The sequence below is a fragment of the Rhopilema esculentum genome, chromosome 10, assembly GCF_057945365.1.
Source record: "Rhopilema esculentum isolate cy_ngs chromosome 10, ASM5794536v1, whole genome shotgun sequence".
NCBI lineage: Eukaryota > Metazoa > Cnidaria > Scyphozoa > Rhizostomeae > Rhizostomatidae > Rhopilema > Rhopilema esculentum.
The window spans coordinates 6,242,020-6,259,014 of NC_142824.1; the positions used below are offsets into that span (position 1 = coordinate 6,242,020).

Here is a 16,995-nt window from a genome sequence, read left to right on the forward strand (position 1 = left end):
AGAATTAATCACTTCTTCGATGCCATATTTATTGACGTATCGTGGTTTAAGCGCTTTACAGTGTTTCTCAGGACAAAATGTGAATTTAATTCTTATGTATAGCATCGAAATTCCTTCCTTATAGCTATCTAGAACAGCATTTGACTAATCAATCATATGAAAAAGCATTCGTTGCACACGAGAGTGTTGTTTAGCAGTACAAAAAGTACCAATGACTTTTTTCATGCAATCTTTAGTATGCCTTCTATACTTTCAACCATTTTTTTGTGAGGACCAGTTTTGGGTAATTCTCGTCCCGATAACCGGCCTCATTTGCAAAGACACCATTGTAAAGACACCTTTGTATCATCTTCGATCTGTTTATGATATTTCTACTCGGTGAAAAATTACCTTTGCAGATCAAATTAAAAAGTCATTTGAGATATCATTATTTTTATTCCTGAAACACATTGCTGATAGAATTGCAACAAAACTCGTGCAAGTTAAAACCTTTTTTGCGTGCAAAAAGATTACTTCGATACTCACAGACGACAGTAGGTTTGGTTTTGTATATATTCAACTTCTGTTTAAAACTTGTGTTTAAAAAAAAGCAATGAGAGGAAAATACGAAAAACGACAAAGATTTAAAGTTTTTCACACTTTTGATTCAGATCAACCTTATTGTACATCGCAGATGAATATTCTGTAACCAAGTAAACATTATGTTGTTTTGTATCACAGTGACAGATGTCCTGTATTAATAGAAGGTTGGAAGACGTAGCCAACCAAACCTGTAGTTAACTTGGATGCTAAAATCTAACTTAGTTAAGCAGTTTTGAAGCATTTAAATGCCGATATTTCCCTATATGCCCTCACATTGTCATCCTTCTCACTCAAAGGAATATTGACAACAATTCCATGCACAAAAACAGGAAACAAAAACTTGGCACCCAACCTAGCTCTTATAGTACAAATTCTTTTGGCAATGTGTGCCTTCTTGTCTGCATAATACTCAACCAAGTGGTATGCCACTGCCAATTCAGAGTTGCGTTCAACTTTAAGAGGGAAGATTTGCCCGTTAACGACCATTGGAATTTTGACTGTAGGATTGGGATCAAGTGGCCCAACGTCTACTGGTGTAAGATCTCCATCATCAAATAAGCTAGATTTGGCATAATCTGGGCCGTTGTTTTGTGGAAATCTAGGAAATTCCATTGACACTTTGAGATGTAATGGAAGATCATTTAATGTTGTGTTCTTAGCATAACTGTCCTTGCTTGGCAGTTCTTGTTGATCTTCTTCGTCTTCGTACATGCTTGTGCTTTCATCTTCTTCGGAACACGTGGACACCTCTCCGTGACACGTATCGTCTTGAGCTAAACATGACGACTCTGCGCTATACACTGAATCTTCATATCCTGAATCTTGTTGGTAGTAGGAGTCGAGCGGATCGTCATCCATGGCTGCAAATTTCTCAATCTTCTGGCGAAAATGTTCGATGACATTGAGCACGCTGTCAGGTGTGCTCTTTGGATACGACTGTGGATCTACGACGTTGCCACTGCAAGGGACAAGATAGGGTAAAGGGTGCCTCTTTGCACCATATGCGTGACTGGTTTGATTTTTTGCTGCCAATGAATTGATCCGGCTATATGCATGATGCATTTGCTGATTGGCTTTGAAATGGAAATTTCCACTTGAGTTTGTGGATTGTGGCAATTTTTCTCTTTTATTGTTGTCTTTAGCTCTGAAAATGACCTGCAGAATTAAGATATATCTTTTACTATTCGATATTTTCGTAAGATGCATGCTAAATGTGTGAAAAAAAAGTTTGATACTATTTCATCTTCACTTTTCAGCAAGTAACCAATTTATTGTATTGACGGAACCATCGAGAACTGCAGGCAAATGATTGCCCATTCCTTACATTGGCCACTAAATTCTACGTTTTTGTGAAAAATCATTTACCCCACAGTTCATTAAAAGTCTTGTTCTCGGACTATAAGGAAAACTGTCTTAGCTTGTTTCGGCCATTTTACAACAATATCTCATCTTCAATCAATATGGTCGATTTTGTAAAATTAATTGGAACCGAGTTGAGAACAGCAAACAAACGCAGATTACTTTATGCAGAACAGAATGACTCACCCTAGATGTGTTTCCTTTTAGAAGAGTTATCTGCTCGTCGATCGATGGAGACCGTTCTGAAATGAAAAGGGTAAATTTAGCAGTGTTGAATTGGTCTATCGAAGAACTGACTATGTATCAAAGATGTACATTAAAAAAAGATAGTCTCCATTTTAGTCATATTCGTACAATACGAATGGAACTTTGGTAGAATCACCCGCTTTAGCCGAGGAAAAAACCAGTTAAGTGACAAATGATATACTCATCCATCTCACCTTTTCGAATGGCTTTGATTCTTCGAAATATTTTGGATATTCTGTTAAGCGTCGACGACATTCGTTTGGTTGGTGAGGCTAAAAATGAGGACATAACTCTACTAACACCAGCATAAAGACGTAAATTTTTGATCAAATGTGATTGAAAGTTCTAATTTAAAAATTTCTATGTACATTGCATATAACACAAAAATAATTTTGTAAATAAAATGCATGTTTTTAGCAGCTCTATCCTTTGATTAGTGTAATATTTAACAGGAAGCACTTGATGTTTCACGCTTGTAAAGTAGTTTATGTTTGTCTGAGACAAGAATCATTCATTAAAGATATCTTGCATTGAGCCAGCATAAACTTAAATCACAATAAACGATACAAACCTTCATTAGGCCTCTGGAACTTCGAAAGACAGCAACCCATGCTGTGTTTGTTTCTTCTCTCGGAAAATATATCTCACTCTGAACGACGACTAAAAGTTTGAGATTTTCAACTCAACTTTAAAAAGAGTCAATGCAGTTACCGTAGCCACTGAACTGACGAATGCTCAGTTGATTGTTGCTCCTTTTATAGGCGTTAATCAATGTGACGTCACAATCAACATGATACTCTACGGCGAGATGAAACTGAGGCTCTTCATAACAATCAATTGACGTCATAAACAACAAGATGGTAGTCTGGATATAAAGCCTCAAAACGAGGCTCACCTTCTTGAAATGTTTATGATCCAGCACTATATTTTCCTTATTATGAGATAATCAGATAGTTCTATTGGTTATGTAGTGCTCGATAATTTGTTGCTTTGGTTTGTGTTTTCAAGCTGTGCTTCTTTCACTCATTTGTGTCAATGGTCTAGAAAAATCACTTCTTCGATGCCATATTTGATGACGTATCGTGGTTTAAGCGCTTTACAGTGTTTCTCAGGACAAAATGTGAATTTAATTCTTATGTATAGCATCGAAATTCCTTCCTTATAGCTATCTAGAACAGCATTTGACTAGTCAATCATATGAAAAAGCATTCGTTGCACACGAGTGTGTTGTTTAGCAGTACAAATAGTACCAATGACTTTTTTCATGCAATCTTTAGGATGCCTTCTATGCTTACATCAACTTTCTTGTGTGGAGTTTAGGGTAATGCTCGTCCCGATAACCGGCCTCATTTGCAAAGACACCATTGTAAAGACAGCTTTGTATCATCTTCGATCTGTTTATGATATTCCTACTCGGTGAAAAATTACCTTTGCAGATCAAATTAAAAAGCCATTTGAGATATCGTGATTTTTATTCCTGAAACACATTGCTGATAGAATTGCAACGAAGCTCGTGCAAGTTAAAACCTTTTTGCGTGCAAAAAGATTACTTCGATACTCACAGACGACAGTAGGTTTGGTTTTGTATATATTCAACTTCTGTTTAAAACTTGTGTTTAAAAAAAAGAAATGAGAGGTAAATACGAAAAACGACAATGATTTAAAGTTTTTCACACTTTTGATTCAGATCAACCTTATTGTACATCGCAGATGAATATTCTGTAACCAAGTAAACATTATGTTGTTTTGTATCACAGTGACAGATGTCCTGTATTGATAGAAGGTTGGAAGACGTAGCGAACCAAACCTGTAGTTAACTTGGATGCTAAAATCTAACTTAGTTAAGCAGTTTTGAAGCATTTAAATGCCGATATTTCCCTATATGCCCTCACATTGTCATCCTTCTCACTCAAAGGAATATTGACAACATTTCCATGCACAAAAACAGGAAACAAAAACTTGGCACCCAACCTAGCTCTGATAGTACAAATTCTTTTGGCAATGTGTGCCTTCTTGTCTGCATAATACTCAATCAAGTGGTATGCCACTGCCAATTCAGAGTTGCGTTCAACTTCAAGAGGGAAGATTTGCCCGTTAACGACCATTGGAATTTTGACTGTAGGATTGGGATCAAGTGGCCCAACGTCTACTGGTGTAAGATCTCCATCATCAAATAAGCTAGATTTGGCATAATCTGGGCCGTTGTTTTGTGGAAATCTAGGAAATTCCATTGACACTTTGAGATGTAATGGAAGATCATTTATTGTTGTGTTCTTAGCATAACTGTCCTTGCTTGGCAGTTCTTGTTGATCTTCTTCGTCTTCGTACATGCTTGTGCTTTCATCTTCTTCGGAACACGTGGACACCTCTCCATGACACGTATCGTCTTGAGCTAAACATGACGACTCTGCGCTATACACTGAATCTTCATATCCTGAATCTTGTTGGTAGTAGGAGTCGAGCAGATCGTCATCCATGGCTGCAAATTTCTCAATCTTCTGGCGAAAATGTTCGATGACATTGAGCAAGCTGTCAGGTGTGCTCTTTGGATACGACTGTGGATCAACGACGTTGCCACTGCAAGAGACAAGACAGGGTAAAGGGTGCCTCTTTGCACCATATGCGTGACTGGTTTGATCTCTTGCTGCCAATGAATTGATCCGGCTATATGCATGATGCATTTGCTGATTGGCTTTGAAATGGAAATTTCCACTTGAGTTTGTGGATTGTGGCAATTTTTCTCTTTTATTGTTGTCTTTAGCTCTGAAAATGACCTGCAGAATTAAGATATATCTTTTACTATTCGATGTGTGATGTCTAGCTAAATGTGTGAAAAGTAAGTTTGATACTATTTCATCTTCACTTTTCAGCAAGTGACCAATTTATTGTTACCACGAAACCAACGAGACCTGCAGGCAAATAATTGCCCATTCCTTACATTGGTCATTGAATTCTACGTTTTTGTGATAAATCATTTACCCCACAAATCATTAAAAGTCTTGTTCTCTGACTATAAGGAGAACTGACTTAGCTTTTTTCGGCCATTTCACAACAATATCTCATGTTCAATCAATATGGTCGATTTTGTAAAATTGTTTTGAACCGAGTTGAGAACAGCAAACAAACGCAGATTACTTTATGCAGAACAGAATGACTCACCCTAGATGTGTTTTCTTTTGGAAAAGTTATCTCATCGTCGATCGATGGAGACCCTTCTAAAATGAAAAGGGTAAATTTAGCAGTGTTCAATTGGTCTATCGAAGAACTGACTATATATCAAAGATGTACATTATAAAAGATAATTCCATTCTAGTCATGTTCGTACAATAAGAATGGAACTTTACCGAGAATCACCCGCTTTACGGAGAAAAAAACCAAATATGTGACAAATGATTTATTCATCCATCTGACCTTTTCGAATGGCTTTGATTCTTCGAAATATTTTGGATATTCTGTTAAGCGTGGACGACATTCGTTTGGTTGGTGAGGCTAAAAATGAGGACATAACTCTACTAACACCAGCATAAAGACGTAAATTTTTGATCAAATGTGATTGAAAGTTCTAATTTAAAAATTTCTATGTACATTGCATATAATACGAAAATAATTGTGTAAATAAGATGCATGTTTTTAGCAGCTCTATCCCTTGATTAGTGTAATATTAAACAGGAACCACTTGATGTTTCACGCTTGTAATGTAGTTTATGTTTGTCTGAGACAAGAATCATTAATAAAAGATATCTTGCTTTGAGCCAGGAATAAACTTAAATCACAATAAACGATACAAACCTTCATTAGGCCTCTGGAACTTCGAAAGACAGCAACCCATGCTGTGTTTGTTTCTTCTCTCGGAAAATATATCTCACTCTGAACGACGACTAAAAGTTTGAGATTTTCAACTCAACTTTAAAAAGAGTCAATGCAGTTACCGTAGCCACTGAACTGACGAATGCTCAGTTGATTGTTGCTCCTTTTATTGGCGTTAATCAATGTGACGTCACAATCAACTTGATACTCTACGGCGAGATGAAACTGAGGCTCTTCATAACAATCAATTGACGTCATAAACAACAAGATGGTAGTCTGGATATAAAGCCTCAAAACGAGGCTCACCTTCTTGAAATGTTTATGATCCAGCACTATATTTTCCTTATTATGAGATAATCAGATAGTTCTATTGGTTATGTAGTGCTCGATAATTTGTTGCTTTGGTTTGTGTTTTCAAGCTGTGTTTCTTCCACTCATTTGTATCAATGGTCTAGAATTAATCACTTCTTCGATGCCATATTTATTGACGTATCGTGGTTTAAGCGCTTTACAGTGTTTCTCAGGACAAAATGTGAATTTAATTCTTATGTATAGCATCGAAATTCCTTCCTTATAGCTATCTAGAACAGCATTTGACTAGTCAATCATATGAAAAAGCATTCGTTGCACACGAGAGTGTTGTTTAGCAGTACAAATAGTACCAATGACTTTTTTGATGCAATCTTTGGCATGCCTTCTATACTTACATCAATTTTTTTGTGAGGAGTTTAGGGTAATTCTCGTCCTGATAACCGGACTCATTTGCAAAGACACCATCGTAAAGATACCTTTGTATCATCTTCGATCTGTTTATGATATTCCTAATCGGTGAAAAATTACCTTTGCAGATCAAATTAAAAAGCCATTTGAGATATCATTATTTTTATTCCTGAAACACATTGCTGATAGAATTGCAACAAAACTCGTGCAAGTTAAAACCTTTTTGCGTGCAAAAAGATTACTTCGATACTCACAGACGACAGTAGGTTTGGTTTTGTATATATTCAACTTCTGTTTAAAACTTGTGTTTAAAAAAAAGCAATGAGAGGAAAATACGAAAAACGACAATGATTTAAAGTTTTTCACACTTTTGATTCAGATCAACCTTATTGTACATCGCAGATGAATATTCTGTAACCAAGTAAACATTATGTTGTTTTGTATCACAGTGACAGATGTCCTGTATTGATAGAAGGTTGGAAGACGTAGCCAACCAAACCTGTAGTTAACTTGGATGCTAAAATCTAACTTAGTTAAGCAGTTTTGAAGCATTTAAATGCCGATATTTCCCTATATGCCCTCACATTGTCATCCTTCTCACTCAAAGGAATATTGACAACAATTCCATGCACAAAAACAGGAAACAAAAACTTGGCACCCAACCTAGCTCTGATAGTACAAATTCTTTTGGCAATGTGTGCCTTCTTGTCTGCATAATACTCAATCAAGTGGTATGCCACTGCCAATTCAGAGTTGCGTTCAACTTTAAGAGGGAAGATTTGCCCGTTAACGACCATTGGAATTTTGACTGTAGGATTGGGATCAAGTGGCCCAACGTCTACTGGTGTAAGATCTCCATCATCAAATAAGCTAGATTTGGCATAATCTGGGCCGTTGTTTTGTGGAAATCTAGGAAATTCCATTGACACTTTGAGATGTAATGGAAGATCATTTATTGTTGTGTTCTTAGCATAACTGTCCTTGCTTGGCAGTTCTTGTTGATCTTCTTCGTCTTCGTACATGCTTGTGCTTTCATCTTCTTCGGAACACGTGGACACCTCTCCATGACACGTATCGTCTTGAGCTAAACATGACGACTCTGCGCTATACACTGAATCTTCATATCCTGAATCTTGTTGGTAGTAGGAGTCGAGCGGATCGTCATCCATGGCTGCAAATTTCTCAATCTTCTGGCGAAAATGTTCGATGACATTGAGCACGCTGTCAGGTGTGCTCTTTGGATACGACTGTGGATCTACGACGTTGCCACTGCAAGGGACAAGATAGGGTAAAGGGTGCCTCTTTGCACCATATGCGTGACTGGTTTGATCTCTTGCTGCCAATGAATTGATCCGGCTATATGCATGATGCATTTGCTGATTGGCTTTGAAATGGAAATTTCCACTTGAGTTTGTGGATTGTGGCAATTTTTCTCTTTTATTGTTGTCTTTAGCTCTGAAAATGACCTGCAGAATTAAGATATATCTTTTACTATTCGATGTGTGATGTTTAGCTAAATGTGTGAAAAGTAAGTTTGATACTATTTCATCTTCACTTTTCAGCAAGTGACCAATTTATTGTTACCACGAAACCAACGAGACCTGCAGGCAAATAATTGCCCATTCCTTACATTGGTCATTGAATTCTACGTTTTTGTGATAAATCATTTACCCCACAAATCATTAAAAGTCTTGTTCTCTGACTATAAGGAGAACTGACTTAGCTTGTTTCGGCCAATTCACAACAATATCTCATGTTCAATCAATATGGTCGATTTTGTAAAATTGTTTTGAACCGAGTTGAGAACAGCAAACAAACGCAGATTACTTTATGCAGAACAGAATGACTCACCCTAGATGTATTTTCTTTTGCAAGAGTTATCTGCTCGTCGATCGATGGAGACCCTTCTAAAATGAAAAGGGTAAATTTAGCAGTGTTCAATTGGTCTATCGAAGAACTGACTATATATCAAAGATGTACATTATAAAAGATAATTCCATTCTAGTCATGTTCGTACAATAAGAATGGAACTTTACCGAGAATCACCCGCTTTACGGAGAAAAAAACCAAATATGTGACAAATGATATACTCATCCATCTCACCTTTTCGAATGGCTTTGATTCTTCGAAATATTTTGGACATTCTGTTAAGCGTGGACGACATTCGTTTGGTTGGTGAGGCTAAAAATGAGGACATAACTCTACTAACACCAGCATAAAGACGTAAATTTTTGATCAAATGTGATTGAAAGTTCTAATTTAAAAATTTCTATGTACATTGCATATAATACGAAAATAATTGTGTAAATAAGATGCATGTTTTTAGCAGCTCTATCCCTTGATTAGGGTAATATTAAACAGGAACCACTTGATGTTTCACGCTTGTAATGTAGTTTATGTTTGTCTGAGACAAGAATCATTAATAAAATATATCTTGCTTTGAGCCAGGAATAAACTTAAATCACAATAAACGATACAAACCTTCATTAGGCCTCTGGAACTTCGAAAGACAGCAACCCATGCTGTGTTTGTTTCTTCTCTCGAAAAATATATCTCACTCTGAACGACGACTAAAAGTTTGAGATTTTCAACTCAACTTTAAAAAGAGTCAATGCAGTTACCGTAGCCACTGAACTGACGAATGCTCAGTTGATTGTTGCTCCTTTTATTGGCGTTAATCAATGTGACGTCACAATCAACTTGATACTCTACGGCGAGATGAAACTGAGGCTCTTCATAACAATCAATTGACGTCATAAACAACAAGATGGTAGTCTGGATATAAAGCCTCAAAACGAGGCTCACCTTCTTGAAATGTTTATGATCCAGCACTATATTTTCCTTATTATGAGATAATCAGATAGTTCTATTGGTTATGTAGTGCTCGATAATTTGTTGCTTTGGTTTGTGTTTTCAAGCTGTGCTTCTTTCACTCATTTGTGTCAATGGTCTAGAAAAATCACTTCTTCGATGCCATATTTGATGACGTATCGTGGTTTAAGCGCTTTACAGTGTTTCTCAGGACAAAATGTGAATTTAATTCTTATGTATAGCATCGAAATTCCTTCCTTATAGCTATCTAGAACAGCATTTGACTAGTCAATCATATGAAAAAGCATTCGTTGCACACGAGTGTGTTGTTTAGCAGTACAAATAGTACCAATGACTTTTTTCATGCAATCTTTAGGATGCCTTCTATGCTTACATCAACTTTCTTGTGTGGAGTTTAGGGTAATGCTCGTCCCGATAACCGGCCTCATTTGCAAAGACACCATTGTAAAGACAGCTTTGTATCATCTTCGATCTGTTTATGATATTCCTACTCGGTGAAAAATTACCTTTGCAGATCAAATTAAAATGCCATTTGAGATATCGTGATTTTTATTCCTGAAACACATTGCTGATAGAATTGCAACGAAGCTCGTGCAAGTTAAAACCTTTTTGCGTGCAAAAAGATTACTTCGATACTCACAGACGACAGTAGGTTTGGTTTTGTATATATTCAACTTCTGTTTAAAACTTGTGTTTAAAAAAAAGAAATGAGAGGTAAATACGAAAAACGACAATGATTTAAAGTTTTTCACACTTTTGATTCAGATCAATCTTATTGTACATCGCAGATGAATATTCTGTAACCAAGTAAACATTATGTTGTTTTGTATCACAGTGACAGATGTCCTGTATTGATAGAAGGTTGGAAGACGTAGCCAACCAAACCTGTAGTTAACTTGGATGCTAAGATCTAACTTAGTTAAGCAGTTTTGAAGCATTTAAATGCCGATATTTCCCTATATGCCCTCACATTGTCATCCTTCTCACTCAAAGGAATATTGACAACATTTCCATGCACAAAAACAGGAAACAAAAACTTGGCACCCAACCTAGCTCTGATAGTACAAATTATTTTGGCAATGTGTGCCTTCTTGTCTGCATAATACTCAATCAAGTGGTATGCCACTGCCAATTCAGAGTTGCGTTCAACTTCAAGAGGGAAGATTTGCCCGTTAACGACCATTGGAATTTTGACTGTAGGATTGGGATCAAGTGGCCCAACGTCTACTGGTGTAAGATCTCCATCATCAAATAAGCTAGATTTGGCATAATCTGGGCCGTTGTTTTGTGGAAATCTAGGAAATTCCATTGACACTTTGAGATGTAATGGAAGATAATTTAATGTTGTGTTCTTAGCATAACTGTCCTTGCTTGGCAGTTCTTGTTGATCTTCTTCGTCTTCGTACATGCTTGTGCTTTCATCTTCTTCGGAACACGTGGACACCTCTCCGTGACACGTATCGTCTTTAGCTAAACATGACGACTCTGCGCTATACACTGAATCTTCATATCCTGAATCTTGTTGGTAGTAGGAGTCGAGCGGATCGTCATCCATGGCTGTAAATTTCTCAATCTTCTGGCGAAAATATTCGATGACATTGAGCACGCTGTCAGGTGTGCTCTTTGGATACGACTGTGGATCTACGACGTTGCCACTGCAAGGGACAAGATAGGGTAAAGGGTGCCTCTTTGCACCATACGCGTGACTGGTTTGATCTTTTGCTGCCAATGAATTGATTCGGCTATGTGCATGATGCATTTGCTGATTGGCTTTAAAATGGAAATTTCCACTTAAATTTGTGGATTGTGGCAATTTTTCTCTTTTATTGTTGTCTTTAGCTCTGAAAATGAGCTGCAGAAACCAGATATATCTTTTATTATTCGAAATTTACGTAAGGTGCATGCTAAATGTGTGAAAAAAAAGTTTGATACTATTTCATCTTCACTTTTCAGCAAGTAACCAAGTTATTGTTACCAAGGAACCATCGAGAACTACAGGCAGATAATTGCCCATTCCTTACATTGGTCATTGAATTCTACGTTGTTGTGATAAATCATTTACCCCACAAATCATTAAAAGTCTTGTTCTCTGACTATAAGGAGAACTGACTTAGCTTGTTTCGGCCATTTCACAACAATATCTCATGTTCAATCAATATGGTCGATTTTGTAAAATTGTTTTGAACCGAGTTGAGAACAGCAAACAAACGCAGATTACTTTATGCAGAACAGAATGACTCACCCTAGATGTGTTTTCTTTTGGAAGAGTTATCTGATCGTCGATCGATGGAGACCCTTCTAAAATGAAAAGGGTAAATTTAGCAGTGTTCAATTGGTCTATCGAAGAACTGACTATATATCAAAGATGTACATTATAAAAGATAATTCCATTCTAGTCATGTTCGTACAATAAGAATGGAACTTTACCGAGAATCACCCGCTTTACGGAGAAAAAAACCAAATATGTGACAAATGATATATTCATCCATCTCACTTTTTTGAATGGCTTTGCTTCTTCGAAATTTTTTGGACATTCTGTTAAGCGTGGACGACATTCGTTTGGTTGGTGAGGCTAAAAATGAGGACATAACTCTACTAACACCAGCATAAAGACGTAAATTTTTGATCAAATCTGATTGAAAGTTCTAATTTAAAAATTTCTATGTACATTGCATATAATACGAAAATAATTGTGTAAATAAGATGCATGTTTTTAGCAGCTCTATTCCCTTGATTAGTGTAATATTAAACAGGAACCACTTGATGTTTCACGCTTGTAATGTAGTTTATGTTTGTCTGAGACAAGAATCATTAATAAAAGATATCTTGCTTTGAGCCAGGAATAAACTTAAATCACAATAAACGATACAAACCTTCATTAGGCCTCTGGAACTTCGAAAGACAGCAACCCATGCTGTGTTTGTTTCTTCTCTCGAAAAATATATCTCACTCTGAACGACGACTAAAAGTTTGAGATTTTCAACTCAACTTTAAAAAGAGTCAATGCAGTTACCGTAGCCACTGAACTGACGAATGCTCAGTTGATTGTTGCTCCTTTTATTGGCGTTAATCAATGTGACGTCACAATCAACTTGATACTCTACGGCGAGATGAAACTGAGGCTCTTCATAACAATCAATTGACGTCATAAACAACAAGATGGTAGTCTGGATATAAAGCCTCAAAACGAGGCTAACCTTCTTGAATTGTTTATGATCCAGCACTATATTTTCCTTATTATGAGATAATCAGATAGTTCTATTGGTTATGTAGTGCTCGATAATTTGTTGCTTTGGTTTGTGTTCTCAAGCTGTGCTTCTTTCACTCATTTGTATCAATGGTCTAGAAAAATCACTTCTTCGATGCCATATTTGATGACGTATCGTGGTTTAAGCGCTTTACAGTGTTTCTCAGGACAAAATGTGAATTTAATTCTTATGTATAGCATCGAAATTCCTTCCTTATAGCTATCTAGAACAGCATTTGACTAGTCAATCATATGAAAAAGCATTCGTTGCACACGAGAGTGTTGTTTAGCAGTACAAATAGTAGCAATGACTTTTTTCATGCAATCTTTAGTATGCCTTCTATACTTACATATACTTTCTCGTGTGGAGTTTAGAGTAATGCTCGTCCCGATAACCGGCCTCATTTGCAAAGACACCATTGTAAAGACAGCTTTGTATCATCTTCGATCTGTTTATGATATTCCTACTCGGTGAAAAATTACCTTTGCAGATCAAATTAAAATGCCATTTGAGATATCGTGATTTTTATTCCTGAAACACATTGCTGATAGAATTGCAACGAAGCTCGTGCAAGTTAAAACCTTTTTGCGTGCAAAAAGATTACTTCGATACTCACAGACGACAGTAGGTTTGGTTTTGTATATATTCAACTTCTGTTTAAAACTTGTGTTTAAAAAAAAGAAATGAGAGGTAAATACGAAAAACGACAATGATTTAAAGTTTTTCACACTTTTGATTCAGATCAATCTTATTGTACATCGCAGATGAATATTCTGTAACCAAGTAAACATTATGTTGTTTTGTATCACAGTGACAGATGTCCTGTATTGATAGAAGGTTGGAAGACGTAGCCAACCAAACCTGTAGTTAACTTGGATGCTAAGATCTAACTTAGTTAAGCAGTTTTGAAGCATTTAAATGCCGATATTTCCCTATATGCCCTCACATTGTCATCCTTCTCACTCAAAGGAATATTGACAACATTTCCATGCACAAAAACAGGAAACAAAAACTTGGCACCCAACCTAGCTCTGATAGTACAAATTATTTTGGCAATGTGTGCCTTCTTGTCTGCATAATACTCAATCAAGTGGTATGCCACTGCCAATTCAGAGTTGCGTTCAACTTCAAGAGGGAAGATTTGCCCGTTAACGACCATTGGAATTTTGACTGTAGGATTGGGATCAAGTGGCCCAACGTCTACTGGTGTAAGATCTCCATCATCAAATAAGCTAGATTTGGCATAATCTGGGCCGTTGTTTTGTGGAAATCTAGGAAATTCCATTGACACTTTGAGATGTAATGGAAGATAATTTAATGTTGTGTTCTTAGCATAACTGTCCTTGCTTGGCAGTTCTTGTTGATCTTCTTCGTCTTCGTACATGCTTGTGCTTTCATCTTCTTCGGAACACGTGGACACCTCTCCGTGACACGTATCGTCTTTAGCTAAACATGACGACTCTGCGCTATACACTGAATCTTCATATCCTGAATCTTGTTGGTAGTAGGAGTCGAGCGGATCGTCATCCATGGCTGTAAATTTCTCAATCTTCTGGCGAAAATATTCGATGACATTGAGCACGCTGTCAGGTGTGCTCTTTGGATACGACTGTGGATCTACGACGTTGCCACTGCAAGGGACAAGATAGGGTAAAGGGTGCCTCTTTGCACCATACGCGTGACTGGTTTGATCTTTTGCTGCCAATGAATTGATTCGGCTATGTGCATGATGCATTTGCTGATTGGCTTTAAAATGGAAATTTCCACTTAAATTTGTGGATTGTGGCAATTTTTCTCTTTTATTGTTGTCTTTAGCTCTGAAAATGACCTGCAGAATTAAGATATATCTTTTACTATTCGATGTGTGATGTTTAGCTAAATGTGTGAAAAGTAAGTTTGATACTATTTCATCTTCACTTTTCAGCAAGTGACCAATTTATTGTTACCACGAAACCAACGAGACCTGCAGGCAAATAATTGCCCATTCCTTACATTGGTCATTGAATTCTACGTTTTTGTGATAAATCATTTACCCCACAGTTCATTAAAAGTCTTGTTCTCTGACTATAAGGAGAACTGTCTTAGCTTGTTTCGGCCATTTCACAACAATATCTCATGTTCAATCAATATGGTCGATTTTGTAAAATTGTTTTGAACCGAGTTGAGAACAGCAAACAAACGCAGATTACTTTATGCAGAACAGAATGACTCACCCTAGATGTGTTTTCTTTTGGAAGAGTTATCTGATCGTCGATCGATGGAGACCCTTCTAAAATGAAAAGGGTAAATTTAGCAGTGTTCAATTGGTCTATCGAAGAACTGACTATATATCAAAGATGTACATTATAAAAGATAATTCCATTCTAGTCATGTTCGTACAATAAGAATGGAACTTTACCGAGAATCACCCGCTTTACGGAGAAAAAAACCAAATATGTGACAAATGATATATTCATCCATCTCACTTTTTTGAATGGCTTTGCTTCTTCGAAATTTTTTGGACATTCTGTTAAGCGTGGACGACATTCGTTTGGTTGGTGAGGCTAAAAATGAGGACATAACTCTACTAACACCAGCATAAAGACGTAAATTTTTGATCAAATCTGATTGAAAGTTCTAATTTAAAAATTTCTATGTACATTGCATATAATACGAAAATAATTGTGTAAATAAGATGCATGTTTTTAGCAGCTCTATTCCCTTGATTAGTGTAATATTAAACAGGAACCACTTGATGTTTCACGCTTGTAATGTAGTTTATGTTTGTCTGAGACAAGAATCATTAATAAAAGATATCTTGCTTTGAGCCAGGAATAAACTTAAATCACAATAAACGATACAAACCTTCATTAGGCCTCTGGAACTTCGAAAGACAGCAACCCATGCTGTGTTTGTTTCTTCTCTCGAAAAATATATCTCACTCTGAACGACGACTAAAAGTTTGAGATTTTCAACTCAACTTTAAAAAGAGTCAATGCAGTTACCGTAGCCACTGAACTGACGAATGCTCAGTTGATTGTTGCTCCTTTTATTGGCGTTAATCAATGTGACGTCACAATCAACTTGATACTCTACGGGGAGATGAAACTGAGGCTCTTGATAACAATCAATTGACGTCATAAACAACAAGATGGTAGTCTGGATATAAAGCCTCAAAACGAGGCTAACCTTCTTGAATTGTTTATGATCCAGCACTATATTTTCCTTATTATGAGATAATCAGATAGTTCTATTGGTTATGTAGTGCTCGATAATTTGTTGCTTTGGTTTGTGTTCTCAAGCTGTGCTTCTTTCACTCATTTGTATCAATGGTCTAGAAAAATCACTTCTTCGATGCCATATTTGATGACGTATCGTGGTTTAAGCGCTTTACAGTGTTTCTCAGGACAAAATGTGAATTTAATTCTTATGTATAGCATCGAAATTCCTTCCTTATAGCTATCTAGAACAGCATTTGACTAGTCAATCATATGAAAAAGCATTCGTTGCACACGAGAGTGTTGTTTAGCAGTACAAATACTACCAATAACTTTTTTCATGCAATCTTTAGTATGCCTTCTATACTTACATATACTTTCTCGTGTGGAGTTTAGAGTAATGCTCGTCCCGATAACCGGCCTCATTTGCAAAGACACCATTGTAAAGACAGCTTTGTATCATCTTCGATCTGTTTATGATATTCCTACTCGGTGAAAAATTACCTTTGCAGATCAAATTAAAAAGCCATTTGAGATATCATGATTTTTATTCTTGAAACACATTGCTGATAGAATTGCAACGAAGCTCGTGCAAGTTAAAACCTTTTTTGCGTGCAAAAAGATTACTTCGATACTCACAGACGACAGTAGGTTTGGTTTTGTATATATTCAACTTCTGTTTACAACTTGTGTTTAAAAAAAGAAATGAGAGGAAAATACGAAAAACGACAATGATTTAAAGCTTTTCACACTTTTGATTCAGATCAACCTTATTGTACATCGCAGATGAATATTCTGTAACCAAGTAAACATTATGTTGTTTTGTATCACAGTGACAGATGTCCTGTATTGATAGAAGGTTGGAAGACGTAGCCAACCAAACCTTGGATGCTAAGATCTAGCTTAATTAAACAGTTTTGAAGCATTTGAATACCGATATTTCCTTATATGCACTTACATTGTCATTCTTGTCTTTCAAAGGAATATCGATAACATTTCCATGC

General features: G+C 36.6%; 2 protein-coding genes across 2 annotated transcripts; both read right to left on the reverse strand.

The window, feature by feature from the left end:
• Positions 1–804: 804 nt before the first annotated feature.
• LOC148959257 (uncharacterized) lies at positions 805–2,798 on the reverse strand. Its single transcript, XM_089110858.1, has 4 exons — positions 2,759–2,798; positions 2,382–2,459; positions 2,128–2,183; positions 805–1,737 (listed from the first exon to the last, which is right to left on the reverse strand). Exons 1-4 carry the CDS (start codon positions 2,796–2,798, stop codon positions 805–807), a joined length of 1,107 nt encoding a protein of 368 aa, XP_088966984.1.
• A 4,153-nt stretch (positions 2,799–6,951) lies between these two features.
• LOC148959258 (uncharacterized) lies at positions 6,952–12,731 on the reverse strand. Its single transcript, XM_089110772.1, has 3 exons — positions 12,420–12,731; positions 11,789–11,844; positions 6,952–8,180 (listed from the first exon to the last, which is right to left on the reverse strand). Exons 1-3 carry the CDS (start codon positions 12,457–12,459, stop codon positions 7,248–7,250), a joined length of 1,029 nt encoding a protein of 342 aa, XP_088966898.1. The 5' UTR covers positions 12,460–12,731; the 3' UTR covers positions 6,952–7,247.
• Positions 12,732–16,995: the final 4,264 nt, after the last annotated feature.